Below are 25785 nucleotides of genomic sequence, written 5' to 3' on the forward strand. Positions count from 1 at the left end.
ACCAGCACCTTTCTGCTGGGCGCACTGGAAAGGGGAAAGATTTTCATCAATTTTCCTCCATCGAAAAGTGGGTTCGCGCTTGTGTCAGAGGAAAAGACAAACAGGAAGTATGGATAAACGGTATGGCATCTGGGGACGTTTTATAAGAGAAACTTTTTCTCCAAAGGCAAAGCGTTTTTGCTGTTGCCATGGAAGGAATGGGGAAAAATACTTTTTCCTCTTACGAGGAAAAGCCACCGTTTTGGTATGACGTTTAACGCTTCCGAAAGCAAAATAAAAAAAGGAGGATGGTGAACGGCCCGAAAGCCGTGGTGCAAGTGTTTATGGCAACCAGCAGCATAAATTGTATACGTAACGTCAATAACAAAAGGTCAGACGACGCTTAGAGAAGATGCAGAGAAAAACAAAGCTTGGAAAAACTAGCTGCTCTCACCATCAAGAGGATTCTTACAGTGTGTGTGTGTGTCGTTGGGCTGGATGGGTGAAAATCACGACAACAAAATGGCACCAACCAGTGCAAGGATGATATTACACCAGTAGAAAACATCCACAGTACAAACGTTACCTGTGAGTAGTTGTTTCCATCTCTGCCTTCTCATAATTCTGGCACGGTTGATTTGTTTGGCATCCAGTGTCGCCTGCAGTGAGCCGGTTTCGTAATTGAAGCGTGACCGTGGGCTATTTGCGTCCATGTGTGTCCGGCATGCATGCACAAATTGTCGGCCCGTGGTGTCTCCGCGCGGTGCCTTTCAATCAACGGCGCGTTACGCCTGAAAGGTAGGCACACCGCAATCACGGCACTTTTACGATGGACACTTGGGTAGACGCGATGGGTTCGGTGTTTTGTGTACGGAAACTGTTTGTTACACCCTGCTTGTGTACGATGGTTTTGTATGCGATGGCGTGTTGTTTTATACCTACCGTTCACATATTTCGAAACCGCCCGAAGGAGAACCATTACCGGGGTTTGCTTTTTTTTGGTTTTTGCTTGGTTGTGTTTTGTTTATGCTGCCACAGCACGACCATGGCTTGGTGGCGATGTATGCTGCCGGTGCTGCTGATAAAGATGGTACGAAGGATTGCACCAGACCGGAGATTGGCGAAACGGAAGGCCAGTTGCTGTGTACTATACGAGCTGCTCGTAGCGTTTCAGGTTATTTCAGCCTGCCCTCATCCACCGGTCTATCGAATATTCCAGAGCGGCTACCCAGCTGTACCGTGGATGGTTTATGTACCGTTCGATTAGCGGTGAACGGAACGCAGGATGAACAGCAACGTAGCAACGAAACGAACGTCGGACGAACCACGCATTCCGGGCGAATGGATAATGGAAAAATATCGTGACATGAACAGAAAGAACAGATTGCGGTGTGAGAGAAAGAGAACGAGAGAGCGAGAAAGTGGAGGAAAAAGAAAATTAAATTTCCAATTGATGGCTTTATTGCGATGAATGGTGGCGCTTTGTACGCCTGTCCGAAAGGATGCTACAGTGTAAAATAGCCATCGTGATTTTATTTCGCTTTTGTAGCTCGATATCGGTGCAACAATAAGCAGGTCAAGCTGACGGAAGAAGCTGTTGCAATATTTTCAATAAAAATTTGCATTTAATCCAGTTTTGCAGGATTTATGGCGTGGAAGTTGGTTTATTTTATGCACCAGTCAGTTTAAAGAATGAAAGCTATAATTTCAACACATAATAGTGGGAAAATATTTCTTCCTCGTTTTAAAGCTGAATGATGGAATGAAGATTTTGTAGGACTTTTGTCCGAAGTCCGAATTGGAATAAAGAGTGCAGAAAGGAAACATTTTTCACCACTTACCGCTTCTTATCCATCTCGGTTTCCGTGTGGAAGTAGTAGTGTCTAAGGCTGAGCTCCGGTGGTACTATCTCGAACGCATACTTCTTACCGCCAGCTGACGAAGGCTGTACCCGATAACCTTGTAAGCAGGCCATTCCTATTTTGACAAAGTGAGTTACATATAATGCCTCAGAATCAGATCAAAACCAACCTAGCAATGCGACAAAAAAAACTCACCAAAAGCACTCTTGCTTGTACCGTCGTGGTAGAAGTAAAGGACCGCATCCTTTAACACGCAGTACCGTTTGGTCCACGAACGCCATTTGCTGCCCAGCTTGGTCAATGGTCCACTACAGTCGGGTTTGCTGATGCCCGTGGCAGGAAGCCTTAAATTTCGCGCACTACACCAAGGCAACGACCAGAAATCAATGAAACATATTTTGTCTTTACTTCACAATAATTACCTATTTTCCAACCAAGGATCGCACTGCTGAGCAGCGTGACTTATAATAGCAATCCAGCGACTAGCGGCCTCCTCAGAATCTGCAGCCAACTGCACCTTTGTGCCTTCCTCCGTATCAATGGCAAAGCTGTACGGGCGTGTAATCGGCTCAAGCGGAATGCGTTCGATCGTGTGATTTGTCAGCATGATCGCTCCGATCGGTTGATTATCCTGTTGAAGGCATACATCAGCGTATAAAAAGAATGGTTTTTTAATGACAATTGCATACTTTTAGGGGTAAACATGGGAATTTATCCAAAATATAGAAATAATCTTTAAGGAATAGTACGATTCTTACCGCATCCGTTCTATAGTAGTATAGACAATGGTCTGGTCGAAGCGAGAACCATCGTCGGACCCATTTACCACCGCTGGCACAATACCTCCACAGGAATCCGGTGTAGATTGAGGGATGCGAGGAAACATCTTCCAAGGGTGACAGCATCCCAATCGTACGTGCGACCTGTTATGAACGAAAAAGTTGAGGTTACAGTGCGAAACTGCTTGGCAAGGTAGTGATCGGCACACGCGTACACTTACCTCCAACTCGAGCGTATCGCTACCAGCGTGGGCAATTTTCACAACCTCCGAGTGACTTTTGTCGATCACCGATATACCGTTGACCGACAGTACAATATCACCTACCTCTAGGCCAGAAGTTTCGGCCGGTGTGTCCGGTTCGATTGCGGACACGACGACCGGCTTCGAGCCATGTATGCGGAATCCGAACTCACCAGACTTTCTGCAAACGACCACCGTCTTATCGGTGTCTGGAAAGAAATTAGCTATCAATTGAAATTCTTCACAAATTCTTAAACTTAAAGAGCTTACCAAAACTATTACTATTTTGGCGTCGGTACATCTCGACGCACGATTTTCGATGCACTAACCGATGCGTGATAGCTTGATATTTCTTTCGAAAATCTCGCTCCGAGTCGGTCGAACCACGTCGTTCAAGGGTAGCATCCTTCGGTCGATCAAAACTCCCGTCCGGTAGCTCGTGCCGTCGCCAAACGTCTCGATCGGCGATACAGATCCAAAGACCGGCTTTATAGTTACCATGGTAGATGCCCTGTTCCGGCTCGGACGCAGTGTCGACGTAACCTTGACCGCCCGGTGCTACACAGGGCGACGATCCAGCTGGACGAAGATTATTCGGTTCGGTCTCCTCCTTGCCACGCTCTTCGCTCTGAAATCCGGTGTGATAGGAGGCGTATCTTAGTTGTGATAATATTTATCGTCCCGCACGTACACGTATGGGTTTTAGACAAAGAGATTAGTGTTTTAAATACGGCCAATAAGCATATATGTACAGTGAAAAAAAAACTCCTTAAAAACTGACACCTTGTCTAGGGTATTGCATACTTTTAGGCTACTTCCTTCACATAGCTAAACACCACTGACTTTGCTTGCCACTTTTAACACAACAGTCACTAGGGAGAACGGCACTCCCCAACACACTCACACAACTACCCAGATCACACAACAACGGCAGAGTTGATCACTAACCGCTTACCTTGGCGCGGTACTCCTGCCGGCTCTTGAAGTGTCGTCGATCGACGTGCCGATCCTCGGAGCGAAAGCGCTTGTCCATCTTCTTGTACAGCCGTGTGTGGTGCGGTGTTTTGGTGCAGTCGGGTGAATCAGCGAACCCCTCCGGTGGTTGTACAATGTCCGGCCGATCGTTATCCGTCGAATCGAGCGTAAGGATCGACTCCTCTGATTCGCCTGGAAGATTTGCCACCTCGACCTCTTTGCCACAGTGTGAACAGTGGACCTTATTTAATAGGTAAGAATCCAGCAATGGAATTGTGCATAAGCTTTTATGAAGAGTATGTGTTATAATAATGTTTTACCTGTTGTTCGCAATGGGACAATGCGTCTGCTTCACTGTAAAACACCGAATCCGAACCGGGCGATACCGAACGTAGTGATTCAGTAGAGATCGCTTGCAGTCGCTTCTCGGGAGAGATCTTCTGCTTGCGAGGTGATCCACCGGTGGGTGGACTTCGGATCTGTGAATAGTACTGCGAGGGGCTGAGTTTCGTACCGGTAGTAACAATGGTCGGTTGAGGTGTCGCCAGAACTACCGCCGTTGAAGTGGTCGTCACCGTTGTCGTAGGTTTCTCAGGTGATCGTACCAGTGGTGTTTTACTACGCCGTGGTAATGTACCAGATGAAACCACAGTTCCCGCGCTGGCTGTTTCTTCCGGCACTGCGCTACGGGCCCGCGGAGACTTACGAGTCTTCGGTCGGAAACGTTTCTGCTTGCTGCTGGGGCTCGCTCCATCCAACACATTTAGTGCACTCTTGTCCTCAGGCGAAAGCTTCTTAAAACCGGGACTCGGCTGACGAAGCATTGGTGTCGTGTAGGTTTTGATCGAATCCTTGTCAAATTCCAGCTTAAAGGTGCTCTTTTTCCTACGCCGTTCCTCCTCATTCCAGTCGCGACCCCGTCGAGCGCTTCGAGCGATAGTTCCGGTTGCGGAGGCAGAGTACGGTACCTTCGGCGTAGCCTCCTTCTCATCATGCGAAGAAGAGTACCTCTTTTCACTCCGCTCATCGTCAGACAGTGAGTGTGGTTTCGAGGGTTTCACCTTACCGGCGATCGCTTTTGGTCGTGAAGGTGAACTCTTCTTGCTGACACTGAAACTATCGCTCGAACTGCTGCTGACGGAGTGCGTCGGCGAGGGTTTAGGGATGGGAGGTGGTGGGATCTGTGGTGAAACGGACTTCTCCTCGATTGGCGGGGTTTCTTCGCATACTGCATCGACCCGCGCTAGACTATAGATGGAGGATGCACTCTCAAACGATGATCCGTCTTGTGTGGTGGCTGTAGTTTGCGACAAACAAAATTGAAAATATTTATTTACCACTGAACGAAGAATTGGTTTGCAACGTCTACCAGCAACAAGCCTCCTTCCGGCGAGAAAGAGTTCCGCATAAATTAAAGCAAATGGTAGCTATAATTAAACAGCATTAACTTTCGTCAAAAGCTCTTTTCAAACATTTAACAACGGCTTCATCGGGATGTGAAGGATCAACATTCAGATGGATGGGATTATTTACTCTTTGTTCGCATTAAACTTGCAGTTGGAGAGGACAGGGTAACTTAACCAGCTTGCTGTTTAACGTCTTAGAGGCACATGTATTGGGAATCATTGATTTGAGCGAAAATCATTCAAAGCACATTGAACGAACCATAAATGCAATTATACACCCGGGTTTAATAAGCGTTAACGATGATTGATTAATATGAAATTGACAACGGGCAAATTAATTCGCTAAAAGGTAAATGACATTTTGTTGTCAGAATATTTTGCATTGCATTGAACTCGGTTTGAAAAAAAAGTATAGAACCGGAATGTGATGATCTTTGAATGTGATTGAAAATTGAAATTGACCGACTATTAAAAAAAAATAGAATAATACAGCAGCAACACATATATTTGACCATAGTAAGCATATATTAAACACAAACCCACACTTAAAGTGAATGTGTAACGAAAATTGCATACATTCAGGTGTTAACTGAACAAAGACGGCTAATAATTAAATTTGGCTTATTTTACAACATTTCCGCTTTAACTATATTACCTGAACTTTTTAATTAACGTTAGGTAAACTAATCAATTCATAAAGTAAACTCAAATATCAATTAATTTAGCAGCCTCGCTTTAGATACTAATTATTGATATTCCATCCCGAACAAAAACAATTCATTTAAACTTTTCCAATAATTAATATCATTAGCACATACCAACGCGCCATATTGTACGTAATCATGTGTCGGAATAATTAACTTTTATTTATTATCTCGTTCGACAGCTACTTTAGCATTGCTCTACAACAATCCAATCCGGGACTTTCGGCAGGGTTCAGAAATCAAATAAAGTTACGCTTATTATTGTTAACTTGACGTGGCCCCATTGAGGGTTATAATTATGCGAGGTTCGTTTTTTTTACGCACGACGATTTAATTAAAAGGTAATGCATGTTGTGTTTTTATATGACATGCTTTCATTTATCCGCCCTGTAGATATTGTTCACACATTCGCAATGGTCATTTGATGAGTTAATGGCAAATTATCGACTGCTCAAATTACAAATGAAAAGGAAATTTTATTTTGCCTTTGATTGCAGGAAACACAAGCTGGCAAAAACAAAAACCGAACAGTGTTGCAAACAATATACGTATCATACACATAGAACACAAGGGGAACAGGACAACAAGGAGACGTACCACAAAAGGCAACACAGCCAGGAAGTGTACATATAGAACAAACATTTGGCAGGGTAAACGAACAGTGCGTGCGAGTGTGTAAGAATCGGACATTTCGAACCTGTTACTTGCTTGGTCGGTCTAGTGGCGTGGATCGTTTTGTATGTACCTTTAGCTCCCGAAGCACCGCGCTTCGAGTTATCGGTGCACGTAACATAGTCCTCGGTAGTGCTGCCCTCCGATCCAGCACCACCGCCACCGGAAGCCGGCTCCTGACAGAGGACGGGATGGTCCTTGAGCAGATCGACACCGTTCCCGGGCGAACCTTTGGTAAACCGTGCGGCCACCGGTGTGGAAACCGTGATTGGATGATGGTGGTGGGTTAGCTTGGTTGAGGAAGGGATAGGTTGCTGGGGTGTCGTTGGGCCACCACTTCCGGGAGCCATCGGAATGGTCGGACTGGAATCGGTTTTAACGGTACGTTCGCTTGTTTCGGAAGAACTGAAAAGAAGTAGCAATCGATTAAGCATAGTTTTTTTTGTTTTATCTGCATTTGGATGAGATTTTCAATTTGCAATCATTCCTCTTAATGAAGAAACTATTAATTAATACTTCAAAATTAAATATCAGTTAACCAAAATATGAACAGCGCCTAAAGATATGCTTTTCGCATGGCAAAGTAGGAAATTTCATGTAAAAACAACATTTTAAAGCTCGTTTTAATCTATAGAATGAAACATAAAACAAAACATAATTGTATTAAATGTATCAGAATCAATTGCACACGAAACAGCTTATGTGTGTTTTGCACCTCTCCCACTTACCGATGGATTAAAGGTTCGATTTTCTGCAACTTTTGTTGCTTCTGTTGCAGCTGTTCGTTCCGTGCGGCACGCTTGGTCGGTGATAAGGGACGTGAAGGACGGCGCAGGGTAGCTGACTTTTGCCACTGCAGCTCACGTTCCTCACGTTCCATGCTCGGTGACGGTATGACGGCGATCAATGGGGTCGTGGGCTTTACAATACCGATACCGGCCACGGTCGGTTGTATAGCCGTCCCGTTCGGTTGCTGCTGGTGGCCCGAGCTGGGCGCCGCAACGATGTTCGTCTGCAATGCAGTAGTGGCCACGGTTACAGGCAACGGTGGCAATGGCTGGAAAGGAGAAAACAAAGCAAAATGTGCATTGAAAAACTGCACCGACCAGCGACAGCAGATCTCTACCAATTCTGGTGTTTTAATCCTTTGCGAGGTCTCTACCCTGCGATAAAATAAATAAAATCAACTGAAAAGAATGAACATCGCCATGCTATGCAGCATTTTTCAGGACAAACCAGATCCCAAATGCACTGCAGCGTGTTTTGGGAAAACATAAAATTAAATCATCTCCCTTCGTTTCTTTCTTGTGGCTAAACTGCAACGGCAGCATTGGATCCAGCCGTCGTACTAAGTTAGGAATCGAGCTATTGGCTTCAGTTAGCAGTGAATCCTGTTTCCATAAGTAATGTTTTATAGCACACAAAGTCCAGCTCTCAGCTGGAGCAGTACGTAAAATCTCATCCCGCCTGTTTGGATTATGTATGCGAATTTAATTAAACCGTAGCTCCGGCCAGCCAAGCATGCATGCTGTTATCTTGCAAATCTGTATAGAAAACGTTGTGAAGCAAGCTGATAGAATATATGAAACCGAGTTTAAAATATTCGTCCGACGGTTGTGAAACCATGGCTCATGGAAATAACGCCCAAAAACCTCTGGCGTGGTTCGAATATCAAAAACACAATTCAATTTTCAGCTTATCTGAAAACTAGCGACCGTGATTGTGATTTAAGCTGCAAAGCTGATGTCAAATTTCCATCGAAATCGTCTCGATGGCAGATTTTCACCGTTTGTTGATGTGGTTCGGTGAGTCACCGGAGGTTATGGCTTATGGTGAGCCGAACGTACAGTGTAAAACGTTCACGGTGGATTTATCCGGCGGCTTTCTAACTATAGTTCAATGGCGGTAAACAAAGCAAAGGGCGCAAAATGTGCCTCCGGTCGGGTTTGATGTTAGGAACATTGTAGCGAGCCTTTTTCCTAAAATTAAATCTTTCCGATAAGGGATCATTCATCTATTACGTAACGCTGATAGGGTGGGCTACTGCCTGTGGTTATGCCGATTTATAACAATAAGATGACCGGAGCGATTGAAATACCTCTTTCGCTCTTGACTCACTAGCTATAGCCTTAGGAAATTTTCAAATTTTTAATTTTTTTTATTTATTTTATATTTTTTATTCTTTTTTTATTTAAAGCACTATTTGAGTGTAAATAAACTCATTTCAAACGATTTGCATTAAAATAAAACAAAATTTTTAGTTTTGCTAAATGGCTTAAAAAATGGCAAGGGGTAAGCCTTATGAAATTTTCTAGTTGAAAATATTTGTTTTATTTTTTTGTTATTTTTTATTCTTTTTTTCTTTTAAAGCATTATTTGAGTGTAAAGAAACTTATGTCAACCAATTGGCATTAAAATAAATCAATTTAATTTTTTTTTGCAAAATTTCTCAAAAAAACGTAAGGGGTAAGCCTTATGAAATTTTTAGTTGAAATTGTTTTAAAAATTTTTTTCCGATTTTTTATTCATTTTGTGTTTAAAGCATTATTTGAGTGAAAAGAAACTTATTGCAATTAATTCGCATTAAAATATATCAATTTGTTTAATTTTGCTACATTGCTCAAAAAATGATATGGAACTTGGTTCCTCGAATAACTTCCGGCACAGACATCTGAGGGCATGGCCGGCCAAGAAGAAAATGTAGCCATTGATGCCATCTATTGACCACAGGTTAAAGATTGGCGATCCGTTGGATACCGACCGAGTTATAGGCAAAACTTGGTGCAAAAATTAGCCTTATAAAATTTTTTAATTTTTAGAATTTTTTTAATTTTCTTAAATTTTTATTCTTTTTTTTATTTCAAACATTATTTGAGTGAAAAGAAACTTATTTCAACCGATTGGCATTAAAATAAATCAATTTTATTTTTTTTGCAAAATTGCTCAAAAAAAACGTAAGGGGTAAGCCTTATGAAATTTTCGAGTTGAATTTTTTTTTTTAATTTTTTTCTGATTTTTATTCTTTTTTTTTTTTTTTTTTTTTGCTCGGTTAGAACGGCCTGGCCGTATCAAGACTTATTTTACCACGTAGCAGGATAGTCAGTCCATGCTACGGGGAGACGGTCCGGATGGGATTTGAACCCGGTCCCTGCCGTGTGGACGGGCGCCGTTTTTCACATGCACCACCGGGCCGCCCCATTTTTATTCTTTTTTCTGTTTAAAGAATTATTTGAGCGAAAAGAAACTTATTGCAACAAATTCGCATTAAATTACATCAATTTTTAAAATTTTGCTAAATTACTCAAAAAAAGGTAAGGCTGTAGTCTTAGGAAATTTTCAAATGGGAGCGCATCGCACAATCGCTCCTGTGTGTAGCGCTCCTTGTGGTGCGAAACTTCACTTCTGGGAGCGCATCGCACAATCGCTGCAGTGTGTAGCGCTCCGTACGGAGCTACCTCTTTTTGCCGTGGGTTGCGGGAGCGAGCACAATAAGATGAGCGGAGCGATTCAGGTACCTCTTTCGCTTTTGACCCAACACTACTCAAGAGGTCTTGAACAGCCTTTTCAAGATTTAGTTGACATTGAAATATCAGTAGCGAGATAATTAGAGCGGCGTACCTGCGAATTGTAAAAACCATCGGTAAAGAAAGACAGTCAGGATTCGAACCCAAATCATGTGAGTCGTTAAGTCGAGGGATGTTTCTTTTTTTAAAATTTAGCTTTTTCTTTGTTTTTAGTTTTTTTGTTTCAAGGAGAACAATTTACGTTACGTAATAGTCGAATGATCCCTCAGTATGTACCGCTTGCAGTCAAGCAAAAAAGGAAAATGCTTCGAAATGGTTTTAAGCAACCGAACCGAGGTGAAGAAATTATTAATTAGTAAAGTGTTTGCTCGCGCAGTGGGCAGAGAAGCATTGCAAAAAAACAACACAAAAAAGATGAAAGTTTCCAAAAGTCGCTTCCGGTGGAATATCTTCAGCGAAGGAAATGTGCAACAAAATCAATCCGAGTACACAAAAAAAAGCAGCTTTCATTTTTCCCGAAGCCATATTTCTACCACTTGTTTTTTGTCTTGTTAGTCGCCGTTAAAGGCCAAAAGGTAACTTTTTAATATTAATAAAAAAAAATTCAACCGTGCCTCAATCAACACTTTACGGTGGAAAAGGATACTTTGCTGTGGGGTTAAATTTCCTGCCGAACACACCTTTATTGTATTTTTATTCCAGTAAAACGGAAAGGAAACGTTCAAAAGGATTTTTTTAGAATTTTTGTAGATAAATTTAAATGATATAAGATTATATGGATAATATTTGCTTTAAAGTCATTTATTATAAGAACTCTTTCAGATAACATGGAAAAGAAATGCAAGATCAAGAACTATTGATCAGTGATATTCAACAGACATTAGATTTTTACTAGCTTTTTACCAAATTTCCCATTCTGATAAGAATTGCATAATCTCAGCGTTAAAAATATTACCTGATCAGCAATATCTTCCATGTCCAGCGCATCCGTATCCATCGAACTTCGTTGCTGGTGCTGCAGAAGTAGATTTTTTCTTCTAGAAGATGGTGTCAATTTTCCATTATCCGTTAAGCTTCAAAAAAAAAGGAAAAGAATCGATATTTGTTAGGAATTTATCAACAAAATAGTGAAAAAAAAAATCATCTCACCTTGTAGTCATAATTGTTGCCTGGGACTCGTTCCAATTCCCATCGGATGTGTCTCGCGTGACATCATTCGCTAACGATTCCGACGAATGGAAGGGAGAAACCTCCCGATGTAGCTTACCGGTAGAGGCGGAATGATCCTCCTTCTGTGGTGATGGTGGTGCAGAAAGATGACGGGATCCTATCGCGGCACCGATCGATCTAGACCTAGACGACATCCTCTGTGCAGCGTGTGCATGAGATCGCACATCTTCACCTTTCGGTTGCCTAACCGGTCCGTCCTGCTGTTCATCGTCCTCCTGCTCACAGCTCGTCGGTTGATCCAAACTAACCGAACGCTTGCGGAAGCTTTCCTTTCGTCGATCCACTATCACCGGTGGCTCATCATCCGGCACGGAACTTTCACTTGCATCGCGATAGTCCGGCTTCGGTAGCGGTGGTACGACCTGTTCTCTCATCGTAGATCGTCCTTCATCATCACTTGCGGTCGGTACGGTAGAGCTACCGCCATCACCATCTCCCGTACTGGATTTGCGTCTATCGGCATGTGCTAGCTCACCCTCGGATTGTGCCTTCTGGAGCTTCTTCTTCTTGACCGCACCAGGCGAAGGAACTGGTGAAACGCGTGGCTTAAAGTCGATGAAAATTTCCCGCTCTTCACCGGGACCGTCCAGTTCCTGTTCGCTTTCGGACTCGCACGTCGAACAGCTGCCATCGGAGGAAGATTTTGTGTCGTCCTGCATGTCTAGCGGCTGAATATTGGGTGGCGTCACCGGACAGGACGGTGGAGCGGTATGGGAGGTGTAGTGCGTCGGTAGGATGGGTGGTTGTGGTTTCACCAGCGGTTGGAATGGTTGTTGCGTCTTGACCGGTGTTGCAAACTGTGCCTGCATTATCGGTTGCACCTTCTGGATTTGCTGGTGTGGAATGGAGTTCCGTTTGGCCAGTGCGTGTGTGTCCGGTGGAACGAATGCGTACGAGGCGCGTCGTTGTTGTTGCTGCTGATGTTGCTGCTGTTGTTGCTGTTGTTGTTGCTGGTGAAGTCCTTGTACGAGTGGCAGTCCACTCGAGTGCTGTTGCTTCTCCGGCGGGAGTACTATCGCGTGGGCAGACATCCGCCGGTTCAGGGTCGTCGCTGAAGGCGTACTGTCAAAAGATCGAACATCTTGATTAACGCTTCCATTGGATAGGATGAGATGCTCTGGGGCGGGTAATGCTGGGTGTGACTGATCCCGATAAACTATCTCGTGATGGTGATGAGCATGACCGAGGTCACGCCGGGGCAATGTGTGCGTGTGGAACTCCTCCGGTTTGTGGTGGATGCAAGTACGTCGTGGCAAACTGTGCGTCTCGAACGGTACGTATCCATTCTCGTAGCCGTGCGTGTACTGTGACTGATGTGGCGTCTGTTGTTGGTGGTGCTGCTGCTGTTGGTGGTGATGATGCACTTGTTCCAGGTCCTGTTTACGCAAGAACTGGAATGTCGGTTCGGTCGCATGGCTAGCACGGCGTGGCAGCACTATACTATCATAAGCATCGTACGGATAGGAAGCCGTCTCATAGGACGTCCGTGAACCATCCGTCGAGCGGTAGGAGGTTGCACTGTCCTGCGAGTGGTTGCGCGAGTGCGTCAGATGCGTTCCATCGGAATGGCTCAACTGCGAGGATGTACGTGACGATGGTAGCTCGAAATGTGGCCCTACATGTGTGGCGGGCGGTGACGTGATGGTGAATGGTGATTTCGGTGGTTCTTCCGATTGCGTGCGATGCAGCAGTTCATGATCGAAGTTTACATTAGGACTGCTATGCGTGTGTTATGCGTTTTTTTTTGTTAAGACCGTCCGATGAAATTATGAAGCGCGAAAGCAAATCAAAGCGATAACATGAAACGAGAACGTATGGAATCAGGTGAGGCATGATGTATACAACATTTCAAAACGAATGTAGCCTGCAGTTTTATATGGTGCTTAATAGCGTGTTGCAATCTTGTGAGCCCATTAGATGTTTAAGTTAGAATAAAAAGAAAACCATAACTGCTTGACTGTACTTACGTTCCCGTGTCGACAGGTTGGATTACAATTGGATCGATACCATTTTCCTGTATTCGATCGCCCGCTTCCGATAGGCTCTTGGTAAGCTTACGACCTCCTCCGTTGAGTCCACCATTTGTTTGAGCACCTTGGGAAACCATTTTCACCTGTGACAAGTAGGGAAATGAAAGAGGGATTAGTTATAAATAATATGTCCCCTATGTAAAGTAAATAAATAAAAAAAAAATACTTTGAAAGAAAGTTTCGTGGGATGCCTTACGTACTCACAATTAAATGCGCCTAAATTTATGCACAAAACAAACAGAAAGTCTTTTTACTACTGGCAGTATGCAATTCGTGTATCATTAGACTCTAATATGGTTCATGTTAAAATGATTCGTAGTAGTATGTTTGAAACGCAAAAGAAGTAATAATTTTGATTTATTCTTGGTCGTGTAAAGAAACATACAAGGTTAGATTGTTCATCGTCTCTATAAAATTCATCAGCTTTGAAGGATAAGTTCAAAATGTCTCCTCAACAACGGTTCCTCTTCCATAACCTTTCAGTCAGAACTCTTTTAAATGATGGTAAATAGATTCAAAATATATAGGTACACAAGGGAAAAGAATTAAATATTTGGTGATTTGTCACTTCCGTTTCCTATCTTACTGAAGTTTAGGAAATAATATAAATTGATGTTTACAAAACAACATTAGTAAAACTAAGAACGAATCAAGATAAGAGAGACAAAATAGATCCTTTCCGGTTTGCTCTTCTCATGTAGTTTTTCTTTTTGTTTATTATCGTACCCACACCATCCACAATCCAATCGCATGATCCTAAACGAGCTTAAACGAAAAAAGTAACCTTCAACCACAGCGTAGCCCGGATACGGCATATGCAATAAATCTGAGCCGAGATATTTATGGAGATTTTATGCTTCATACATTCCGTGCACAATCCTAGGATCTTAATATAAAAAAAGAAGTCTCGCTGTTTTCGTTGCGCAGGAACAGTTGCTGTAGCGTCTTTTGTTTTTTTTTTTTCGATGCAAATTGCTAGCAAGATGGTCACAGCGAGATCGATATTTACCAAAAAGGAAGTAGAGTGTGTCACCTTTTTAGTATTGGGAAGAGATGAGCAAGCGGGCGGGTGTACTTTTTTATGAGATTCAAACTGTCACCAGCTGTCGGTTTCGATTTGGCAGCAGTGGTGGATGTGACCCAGTTTTGTGCTTCGAAGTCGTAAAAAGATTGCAAGTTGGTCGATGGGAAATAATGATTCAGTACGGCAGAGCTTTCGGTTTCTCATGACAATTGGAAGCGAACGAAAGTGAAAGTATGTTGGGCGCCAGATTACGTTAAGACAGCTGTCAAGGTCAAGTAGTTTTTGTCAGTGAAATTAGCTCGTATAGAACCTTGAAACACTGTTGGTAGACAGTATTTGTAGATGTAAAGTTCCCAAAAACATCAAAACCAAGAGAAAACATCCTGTCCATAGCTGTTGAAAATGGCTTGATAAATGAAACTGTTGAATGGAGAAGACGTTATTTCTTCCGGCTCACATTTTCTCGCATCCCCAAACATCCATGATATATTTGTACATCACATTATACGGCTGTGGGTAAACAAACAGTCAACAGCAAGAACGATTTCCGTACAAAGCTTTCACCTTTACTCCCTGCCATGTTTGGAAGAAGCGGCAGAACGGTCCTAAATTATCACCTCCACTCACTTTATACATCCTTGTCGGAGTGAAAATCCGCCTTCACACTGAGCTTTAATGAAAATTTCCCGTTCAAACAGTATCCAAGAACTCGCTCATTTCCTCTTTATCTCTACAACCAACCACATTCCGACTGAAGAGCTTTCTTACACGGAGTGCTCTTTTTTGCGTGTAGTACCGTTGATGAAGTTTGCAGCATAATTAGAAGCAAGTTTATCCATTTATCCGTACGGTACAGACAAGTCTCGGTTGGTTGGTAAATGCCTCTTTTTTGCCACTTTTAGTTTCTGCTCCGCTAGCAAAGCGAAAGGATGAGATGAGCTGAAACGAATGGCCAGAAATCTGAAGCCAATGGTGGAACGTGAAGCAAGAAATGTAGGTAAAAAAAGGAATGTTTCTTACAGTACAGTATCGTACGAAGATGTTTTCCACCCAAAAAAAAAAACACAAAAAAATAAAACAAAAATTATGCGATAAAAAAAACATCCCGGATGAAGGACGGTTGAAATTGCTTCGCAACCTAATTTCGGTAAGCTGGTGAGGTAATTGAGGTTGAGTTTGAATTTGTTTGTGATGAATGTGATTTAACAGTTTCTTTCCACGAGAAAATGTGATGATTAGTGACAATTTGTACGAGAAAATTTCAATTGCTGATAAAGGTTTTTCAAAGTAAACATCGAATATGAAGGAAGATAGAAATGCTATTCGAAAATCCTTGACCTTTACGTATTCCTATTGTCTTATCCCTTTTATTATGCTCCACCAGAAAAAGTAATCAGGCAGCAAATTTTCAATCAGCCTGCATGTAAATAAATGTAATTGAAAAGGTACATAGGAGTGTTACGCTCTTCCTGTGCGGTGCATTGCATTTTCACCAGCCAGGCATAAACTGGGATGACAATTATTCCTTCTTTCGTACCACCCTTTGCTGCGTAATACTGACCAATTGAAAAGTACTGGACTTGAAAAAAATATATTCACCATGTAAACAAAACGAAAATGCGAGAGAAAAACTATTCAAAGTACTATTTTTTAATCTCTCTTTTAGGCTCCCATTTTCAATTGAACCAACGCAATTGGTTGGTTTCCGGATAAACTTGTCCGTTTGTCTTTTGCTTGCAATTTGGTTTGGTACTTTGTAGGTGCCCAAAAAAAAAATCAAACACATGAACTGTGTTCGTAACGGGGTACACATGATTGCACAGTCGCTAGCTGGAACGTAGATATTTGCAGAAAAAAAGAGGTTGAAATTGAAGTCAATTTTTTGTGATTCACTCAAAATATCGAAAGAAAAAAATAGTTCCACATGAATGGAAACGAAAAACAGAACGTTTCGATCGGACAAAAGTTTTTCATGAAGTACTGCTAAAAACGGGGTTGCAAAAAAAGGTGATTAAAATTATAATCCTCCTATCGACAGCTGTAATGGTTCATTTGCACCAGATTTACGATGAAATAAATAATGAAAAAGAATTCGGCAAAAGTAATATCGAAAACCTTTCACGCTGCGTCGATAAGAACGGGCTGGTTTTAATCCGCTGCCCGAGTGCTCCGAATGCTGGGTATTAAATTTTTCGTGATTATTTTAATCGAAATTGTATAATTCCGCAAGTCGATCTATTTAGTGCAGTTTAAGAAATTTGAAACCGGACAATGTATAAAGAGAAAAAGGAAACAAAAAATGTAGGGTATGTAAAATTTTTTTTATAGTTTCCCAGTTGATTAAAATAAACCCTGCAAAGATCTTCGGGAAATACTGTTTTTTTTAACAATTATGATCAATGAGATTTCGATAATTACTTGCGAAATTCATAATCGCTGTGATCTTTCGGAGCATATTGAGCTACTCATGTAGCCCAATCAGTTCGCTTCCAGCAATTGTCTGCTAAACACTTTACCTCAATGATACCTATTAACCTTCATCCGGAATTGCACCCAGCGCTAAGTTTATCTAATTTGAAGGTCTTCATTTTCCGTTGCTATAATCATTATCATTCCCATCAGCATTTGCTAGCGGCACTAGGAAGCCAAGTACAGTGTAAATGAGCAACTTTGTATGCCGATAGCGTGTGAGTGGTTTAGAGCCCGTACAAGATGCACATCCGATAGAACGTTTAGCATCTCGCTGTCAAGTTAAATCCACTGCAATCCTCGTTAACGGTAATAGACAGGTATTCGAAACATTTCGTCTTAAGTTGTTCGCCCGGAACTGGAAGCTGTTCGCAGGAAACTCGCCTCATCTACTCATCGGGAAGTCACAAGAGTGCAAGAGTTATGCATCCTGACCACTGCACGTACCTCGTGTACCCCGCTTCCGTACCGCACGATCTTGTTTTGCTGAGATTCAGGGTTAGGTGGCGAAGGTTTCCAAACTTTTGCCTCCCAAAACCCGAACAGCCAGCTTCGTACGGCGGCAGTCCACCAAACCGTGGATAAATAATTCGATGCAGCTCAAGAGGCACTTTAGTTTTGCCCCGGGGCGTAATTGTTATTGTGTCAGCCTGAACAACGTACACAACATGGCAGTGGGATAGATTTTCTTTGGCCAGCTTGAAGAAGAAGTTTAAGTGTGCTACAGAAGCGTGCTCCGGGAGACGTGTTATGGCAGGAGTAATTTTATGCCATTTTACCATTCTGTCGCAGTCGGGATGGTGTAAAATCGCACCCAAAGAGTACTCTCTCTCTCTCTCACTCTCTCACGCATACTCTCGATGGGTTTGGTTTGTAGTTGGGGAATGGTTTATATTTTTGCTGTCCCATCCAGTGTTCACAGCTGTCGTGGAGAACACTTGAAAGAACTATATCGACGACAAGTGGCAGTTGCGGATGAGTGGCACGAACATTAAGTGGAGTGGGTAAGTTGTGCTGCGTTACGTAAATATATAACATTTTAACAATGTATTCGTGCCGATAAAAATTCACTCGTAACTCAGCTGTATGATGGTGAGTTGATTTCAATAAACGGAAACAAATTAATTACTTTGCAAAATTGGAAAATTTAAATTCTTTGAAATTGAAAGCAATTCATTTACAGAGATATAATATTGATTAAACATAAATGAGAATTGTGTACCGTACTCACCCTATGAATAGTTCTGGGACTCAGGGAAAGATTGTGCGGTGCCGTCCCTTTCTTCCCCAAGTACACTTCCGTCTGCGTTGCTTGCGTCTTCATTGCGCTACGTTTCACTTTCTCCAACACAACCATTTCCTGCTGATGTTGCAGCTGTTGCTGCTGTGCAGCAAGTTGAGCTGCTTGATGTTGCTGCTGCTGCTGGTGTTGCTGGTGTTGATGCTGCTGATGCTGCTGATGCTGAAGGTGTGCTTGATGAGCAAGCAGAGCAGCCTGTTGTTGCTGCAGATGTTGCAAATGCTGCTGATGCAAATGTTGATGTAGATGGGATGTTGGTTGCTGCTGGATGAGCACATGTTGAGGCTGTTGCGGTTGTTGCTGCTGCTGCTGCTGAGGTTGACTGTGGCTCGGGTTCTGCGGCACGGATAGGGGTTGCTTTTGGAGGGCTTGTGGTAGCAGCGGTTGCTGGGCGGTGGGTTGCGTAAGGATCGAGTGCAGCGGTGCACCCACGTACGGTGTGGCCGTGTGCTGGGCCAGCGTGATGGTAGGCTTCTTGCCGCCTATCAGTCTTTCTTGGCTACGGGCCGCTGCCAGCCGTGACAGGGGTCGGCTACCCATCGCCTCGTCGAATGAGGTGAGCGTGTAGGAACGGGCAAAGCTAACATGCTTCGTCCTGGCCGGTGCCACCGTTCGAAAGGAGAGAAAGAATGAAAATGTAATCGATTACGGGTTTTTTTGCCAAGGGATTTTTGGATAGCAACGGTTCAGAAAATTACATCGATGCATAAAATTCCACGAAAGCAAGTGAAGCTTACGGCGTTCGCCCGATTCGGTTCGATTATTTTGCGAAACAATTTCACTTTAGACTGAAGTTGAATGGTATCGATAAGCGCAAGATAATACTTGAGGTCGTTAGCATTGTCAATGTGGGTTTGAGTGCCCGACAGAGCTGTTTGACAGAGCTGAAAATTGATTTCCATCAGCAGAAATGGAAATAATTTGACCAACACGAAAGTATAAAAAAACTATTTCAAAACTTTGTTTAAATTTTCATTGATTTTTTATGAATATTCTGAATATTCTAAAATTACCTTAAAACATTTTTCTAACGACATAAAACAATCAATATCTGCAAAATAACAGAATTTCTTTTGCTTTCATGATACGATTATCCCATCTTTTCATCAGTTGTCTAGTTGCTAGAGTCCGAATGTTAACATTATTTTGAAAGATTACTGCACGTGCCAGACGTTTTGCAAACACCGTTTCTTTTTTCATCTCCTACACATGTCGTGTTCCAAAAAGTTTCATTTCTTTGATGAAATTTATTTACAATGGAGGCGCCTGGTCGTTTTTGAATTGCGTCCAAAAATAGCTTCAAACGACGCAAATGGTTGAACCGTTCACCAGAAATCATTTCCATTGGTGCAATCAAATCCGCACACGTATATTTTTCCGCTTAAATGACGCTCGTGAAATCAGCCTACAAAATTAGTATCATTTTTCCCGTACGGTTCAAAACAGTTGTGCGATTGTGAGCGAAATTGATGGTAACACGGACAAATGAAGTGGTACCATCGTTAAGGCGCTTACAAGTCAACAGATCAATAAATAATTTCACGGACTAGGCTGCGCGTGGGTCACAAACTTTTAGTATCGCGGGCAGGCAAACAGGTGATTCACCAGGTAGGGAGAAAAGTGGTGGTGAAGATTTGAAGCTACGGTTCGTTTTACTTGTGATTGGTTTTATGCTTGACTATCAGGGGGGCAAAAAGTTGTCCAGAGGGAGTGAAAGTAATTAAATAGCTCATTGAATTTTCCATTTTTTTCTGTTTGTTTTGAAGTTGGATACAGTTTTATTGAATGCCATTAAATCAAACGCTTTTCAATTCGACTTAGAGTTTACAGCTCCTTTGGCTCAACGAAAGGCATAAAAAGTAGCGGAAAATGATTGCAAAAAAATGTTGCGTCCCCTTAAGCTAAGAGCTGTAGAGAACAGAAATGAGCAATTTGCCGCACATCTTTATTATGAAATAAAATATACACCCAAGCGAAGCAAGAACAGTTAATTTGAAGTTTAAATTAAATATGAATGTCACTGTCACTGTCGCGGTGGAAATGTGTCCCATCAGGCTCCCGGAACTACTATGCCCCCGGAAGATTTTTCGTGCTATTGTATAAATAGTAGAATATGACACGCAAAAAAAAAAATGCACCGCATAGTGTGAGTGACAATTGGTGTGATGAAAGCGAACCACCAACTTCAATCCTCCACATAGCGTAGCGAGCGTTTCTTTTTTGTCGCAGAAAGCAAAAATGAAATAAAATTTAATTCATTCAGTGAATTCTCCCGAGGAAAAGAATCGCGTACGAGTAATTGAACTGCCAGAAGCGTTGCAACTTGGGTTTTGTGTGATGGATGGCAAAAAAATTTTAAATTGAAAAATCTAGTTTTAAAAAAATCCTTACATACAGCAGAGTTAGAGTTCCGGGAAGCAGATGGATTGGAAGCTGTGTTAAAACTTATTGTGTGATATTTTAATTCAAAGTAGAAAAATTGTTGAAAAGCTTTTCCTCTGAGGCAGTTTTTACAATGTGTGCTTTAAGAAGCTTTTATTTTGAGAGTTGCTACACATTGGAAATGGATTATAATTTGTTAAGATTAAATATTTTTAGTGCTTTATATGGGGCGGCCCAGAGAAATGGCCGGCGTGACTTGTAGGGTCGTTAAAGCCAAGAAGAGAGAGAAGAGAGTGCGAAAGGTTACAAAATCGCATTGTTTTTGAAATATTTCTTACTCCTCACCATGAAAAAGCACCTTATCTCGAGTGTAACCGAGTCAACATAGCTAACCATACCAAACGATGTTAGTGGAATAAGCTTTAGTTACACGATGATGGTAGTTCCGAGGATTGTTTTTACTACACAGCACTTGAAATTCTACCAAGCATGCGTTTGCAGTGTGGATCCTTTTTATCACGTCGAAATATTCGTGGAAAATCAAAACCACCTGACAGGACAGGTACTTGTGTTTCCATCGTACCTTTGCTAGCCATTGTTACGAGCAAGTGCCTTTTTGTTTAAACAAAAGACGTTCTTGACTGACAGGAAGGAAACGAAAAGAGATGGGTACGTTTTTGGTTCCGATTTGCCATCCAAAGTACAAACTGTTTTTTGGCATCCATAAAAGAACAATCTCAACAGTTTTAGTGGGTGAATCGTCTTTAAACGATAGCCCAATTGGGGCTTTCGCAAACGTTTCGCAGTAGTTTCCCGTTTCCAAAAAAATCGCTGGAAGGAAAAAAAAGTCCAAATTGAAGCATGGTTTTGTGAGGCTTATTGTTTGAGAGATTTAATATTATGCTCGGGAACGTTACAAACAAGAACAAGGGCATTTTTTCTCACACAACAAAACAACAACAAAAACAACTCCTTCGCGGAAAACATTCTGACAACAGCAAGACGGTTTCGAATAGATACCAAACGGAACAAGAAGCCCAATATCACATTATGAAATATGCACTTCCTTTATGCAATCCACGCTCTGTTCCCGAGCGTGCCAGCGAAGCCAGTGTGCTGCATCTTCAAAGCAACTCGAACAAGATAAGCAAACAAAGCGTCTTCCAAACCAACAGCTTTGTTCGTTCGTGTTGTTTTCCAACTAAGCCTGTTTGTTTTGCTTCCATTTTTCGGGAAGTGAAAATCTTTCATAATCTTTCCCTCCGCCCGTGGCGAACGGTGGGAAAGGTGCCTTCGCAACATGCAAAATCCACACCACGCTGACAGTTGTCGGCAGTTGAAAAATTACCAGCAGCTTCAGATTAGACAGCGGATTCAACTCTTACAAGCGAGAAACCCCACCGCGCCGCTCCGTTATCCGTTTCCGAAGTTTGTTTGATCTTCTCGGCAGCTGGGGGAAGAAAGAAACAAGGAAACGAACGCAATCACCTGCTGGAGGTTTGTGCTTTTGCTTGCGGAAGGTGATATGCCAACGCTGGTAGACACAAAACAAAATCACATCACTCACGAAAGATCATCCCACGAAGAAGACATCAAATATGTATGAACACCCTGCGCCTCGGAACACAACCTCCAATAAGGAAGGACGAATCGTTCGCGCTACTCGACGCTCTTCAGCCATGAACCATTGATAAGACATTGCACTCCTACAGTCCTACGTTGTTTGTTTTGGGTGATTTTGGACAGGAAAATACAACTTCAAGCTCACTTCAAACGATATGCTTGATTGCTGCTGCGGCACAATACGCACTGTGGGCTTTGGATTGGGTTCCACAGAGAAAAAAATCACAATTTTCCAACCGTGGCTTCAAGTGTTTTGTTTACGCAATGTGTGCAGTGAGCATGGCAATTTATGTTGCCATATGTTTATTTGCAAGCAGTGTGTCAGACAGTTGTTAGGGAATAACAATTTATATAAAAATGTGCTCCAAACGATGTGATTGGTTGTTGCATAAAGCCGCTAGTTTTATGGATCGGACAGAATTAATTGCAGAAATGTGGGCATTTCACATTGAAATAAAATATATTTGAAGGTTTTGTGAAAAAATTAATAAGAACAAGCAGCGAAATCAATTAGATGAAAGTGACAAAATGTCATGCAAAACAATATGTAGCTCTGAGTTTTAGTAAATGATTTAAATTGATATGAAATTTAAAACATTTTTATGATTCTGTCAAAAATTTAGTCATGTCTGAATAAATCAGGAAAAACTCATTCTGAAATTGTTGTACTAGTTTAAATATCCTTCATGAATATGTTATAATAAGTAATAAAAAATAGTATCAAAATTCTGGTTCAAGCTGGCAAAGAAAGATATCTTATTCGACAATATAACAATGGAACACTGAAATCAAAAGATAATCTTCTCTCTGCTGCATGAACACTCATATCCAAACCACCCCGAAGGCAGTATTATGATAGGTTCGTTAATACTAATTAATGATCACATTTCACCGTTCACCATGAAGCGCTTGTGCAGCCAACCAGAGCCAATCATTATACACAACTGAGCAGTAATACGATTGCTAAACTTCATTGCATCAGAAGGATGGGAAAACTCATCAGAGTGTTTCCTTGCGCCCTTTACCAAAACTCCTACCTCATGAATCAATATTGCCAAGAACCGGTTCATCCATCCAATCTAATCGAAAGTATTTGATTAAATTAACATTTAGAGATGAGACGTGGCCACCAACTAGCGGCAATAAAGCAAATAATGCTTCTCATTAGATGGATTGTGTTCGCGATGCGAATGAAAGGGAGAATTAATGAAGGAATCTTCCTTTCCCAATTATACGCCAATCTCGTTGTTCGATGCATCGCCCACACAGAGAGAGAGAGAAATAGAGAGAGAGAGGATAAAAATAATTGATATCAATTCCGACGATAGTCGTGCACACTGAGATGCATTTGCCATCGAAGCTGGAACAGCAAGAAGAATGAAATTGTACAGAAAGCATTTGCTAATGTATGTTTGCATTTGCCACATGTTGCCACATTTTGTCCTTCGCTATTATATTTCCTATCAGGTTTAGAAGCCTTCTTCTTCGATATCATTTGCGATAGTGCTGGTGAAGTTGGCATTTCACCAATACGTTCACCGACAGCTTGGATGTGTCCCAAGAGACAGAAGCTTGTTGAGCTTTGTGGGGCAATTTATTCTCCGTAGAGTCACGGGCCCTACAATGTCCCCGATGTGCTTTATCGTGTATCAATAGTCGTCGGAAGTATGCCAAGCAATAAATGCCATTGCTCAATGAAGTGTTTGCGTAGTGTACATGGTATGACGAGGTCAAGGCAACATTGGGCAAAAGAAAAGTTTCGCGATATTGCACTTTAAATGTTGCAAGAAAAGTATTCGAATGTAGAATGTAAAAAAGTTTATCTAAATATCACATATAATTCTTATATTTAATTTCAACAAAATTATGAAACATTGTTAACAGGTCTTGTGTTAGTTGCCAACAAACCTTGGTGGTCCGCCTGGGATGCCATCGATAAGGCCAATGTTCGGTGGTGGTGGTGGTGGGGGTAGCAGATCATTATGAGCTGGACATCGATAAAGGCTGCCCCGATATACCGACCGGGTTGCACGGGTTAACCCATTGTACAGATGTGTTTTGGTTTGCGTCGTTACATAGCGTTACGTGCATAAGAATTGCACACGCAGTCGGTACGATGAATTAGGACATGGTTTTTATTGCACAGTTTTATGTGTTTTTGCATTGTAAAGGAAAAGAATCAGAACAAGAAGAGAAGGAAAATTCAAGAAAAAAATACGAGATAGAAAACGTTCACTCAAACGTGTCAAGATGGCATCAGTTAGGTGATGTTTAAATATTGTTTAAAAATTAATTAACACTGCTTTACACATATGATACTGAACTCAGAGCAAATATTTAATATGATTCAACAATCAGAGCAAAAATTCAAAATTGAAAATTATTCACAACAGCTTCCTTACTGAAATATTTCTTATTAGTATTAACTAAAATTATTTTTCAACAATCCACCTATCAATCGTGCAAACAATTACAGAAGGAAACAAAAATTGAGGAGTAGTTAAAAAAAGGTAAAATAATTTAATTACAAAATGACCATTTACAGAATATACAATATGGATAGAATAGTCGGGACAGATTGAACAATTTTAACTAAATATCATATAAATTTAGGGTGGATATATTTAAATTTAAGCAAATCATAAACATGGATATTAAAAGTACCCAAAATAGTAAGACATTCATTTCTAGATGATCGTTTAAAAAAAATCGGTTAAAAATTTTCTTTTTTGCTAACACCAAAAAAACACTTTCAAGAAAATTTGTTTAATTAAAATAATACAGAGAAAATCTGTTTTTTATACAACTTGATAGCGAAACAAAAAATTAAATTAGTTCTAATTTAACAACTACCAATTTACACAAAGTCGATACGTAAAACATTTACAAGGTTTGGTTGAAATTTCCATCCCGATTTCCATTTTGGACCAAATCATTATTTAATTAGAAACATCAAACAAGTTTGCCTCTTTCGCTCTTCTCCAGTCTGTCCAAAAACATTGAATAAATAATTCAATTTTCATTTTGTTATCTATTTCGTATGGCTTTGGTTGATGCCGTGTTGACGAACCAGTTGACGAAAGGCTAAAATCCTATCATTCCGACACGCTGTTGACATTTGGATAGTGAAAATCACTGCACACGGTTGGTGTCGTATCGTAGCTGGGTTTTGGTTTCACAGTCCAAGAGTACCAGCCGCAACGCTGTCACGTCACATTTGGCATATGGACAAGACCGACGACTCTGGTCAGCCTTGGTTCGGTATAACACCCCCCCGAGGGCAGCAACTTCGAACTGCAGCACACCAATGACAGGTTAGTATTATCTTTCAATTAGTGCTAAAACGTTACCAATTTTCCAAACCTCACCTCGAGTAGCCAGCCGGTGTCAGTCGTGTCAAGCCACAAGGAAAGCGTAATACTATTCGCTAACACGCCTTTACCCTGCACATCCTCGTTGGCATCGTTCGATTGGCACCATGACGACTGATAAACGATCGGGCTTAAGTTTCACCTACGAGGATGCACTTTGGCTGTGTTTCGATCCAATTCGAAACCCGCCCGAGATGGATTGGCATAGCGACC

At 41.7% G+C, this 25785-nt stretch overlaps 1 protein-coding gene across 4 annotated transcripts in view; it reads right to left on the reverse strand.

The window, feature by feature from the left end:
* Window positions 1-992: 992 nt before the first annotated feature.
* Window positions 993-25785, reverse strand: part of LOC125763711 (uncharacterized) — a 107067-nt gene continuing 82274 nt past the window's right edge. For 2 of the 4 annotated variants that reach the window (XM_049427106.1, XM_049427110.1), the window contains 16 exons: window positions 24110-24205; window positions 18128-18791; window positions 13341-13486; window positions 11293-13092; window positions 11099-11216; window positions 7348-7676; window positions 6645-7024; window positions 4158-5134; window positions 3818-4078; window positions 3133-3490; window positions 2842-3071; window positions 2600-2764; window positions 2264-2472; window positions 2037-2200; window positions 1821-1956; window positions 993-1211 (listed from right to left, as the gene is read on the reverse strand). In XM_049427106.1, coding sequence (XP_049283063.1) covers window positions 1160-1211; window positions 1821-1956; window positions 2037-2200; window positions 2264-2472; window positions 2600-2764; window positions 2842-3071; window positions 3133-3490; window positions 3818-4078; window positions 4158-5134; window positions 6645-7024; window positions 7348-7676; window positions 11099-11216; window positions 11293-13092; window positions 13341-13486; window positions 18128-18791; window positions 24110-24205 — 6085 coding nt within the window. In that variant the 3' untranslated portion in view covers window positions 993-1159. The remainder of the gene's footprint in view (window positions 1212-1820; window positions 1957-2036; window positions 2201-2263; window positions 2473-2599; window positions 2765-2841; window positions 3072-3132; window positions 3491-3817; window positions 4079-4157; window positions 5135-6644; window positions 7025-7347; window positions 7677-11098; window positions 11217-11292; window positions 13093-13340; window positions 13487-18127; window positions 18792-24109; window positions 24206-25785) is intronic. The other 2 variants (XM_049427108.1, XM_049427109.1) reach the window with 2 other exon arrangements.

The sequence above is a fragment of the Anopheles funestus genome, chromosome 2RL (assembly GCF_943734845.2).
Source record: "Anopheles funestus chromosome 2RL, idAnoFuneDA-416_04, whole genome shotgun sequence".
NCBI lineage: Eukaryota > Metazoa > Arthropoda > Insecta > Diptera > Culicidae > Anopheles > Anopheles funestus.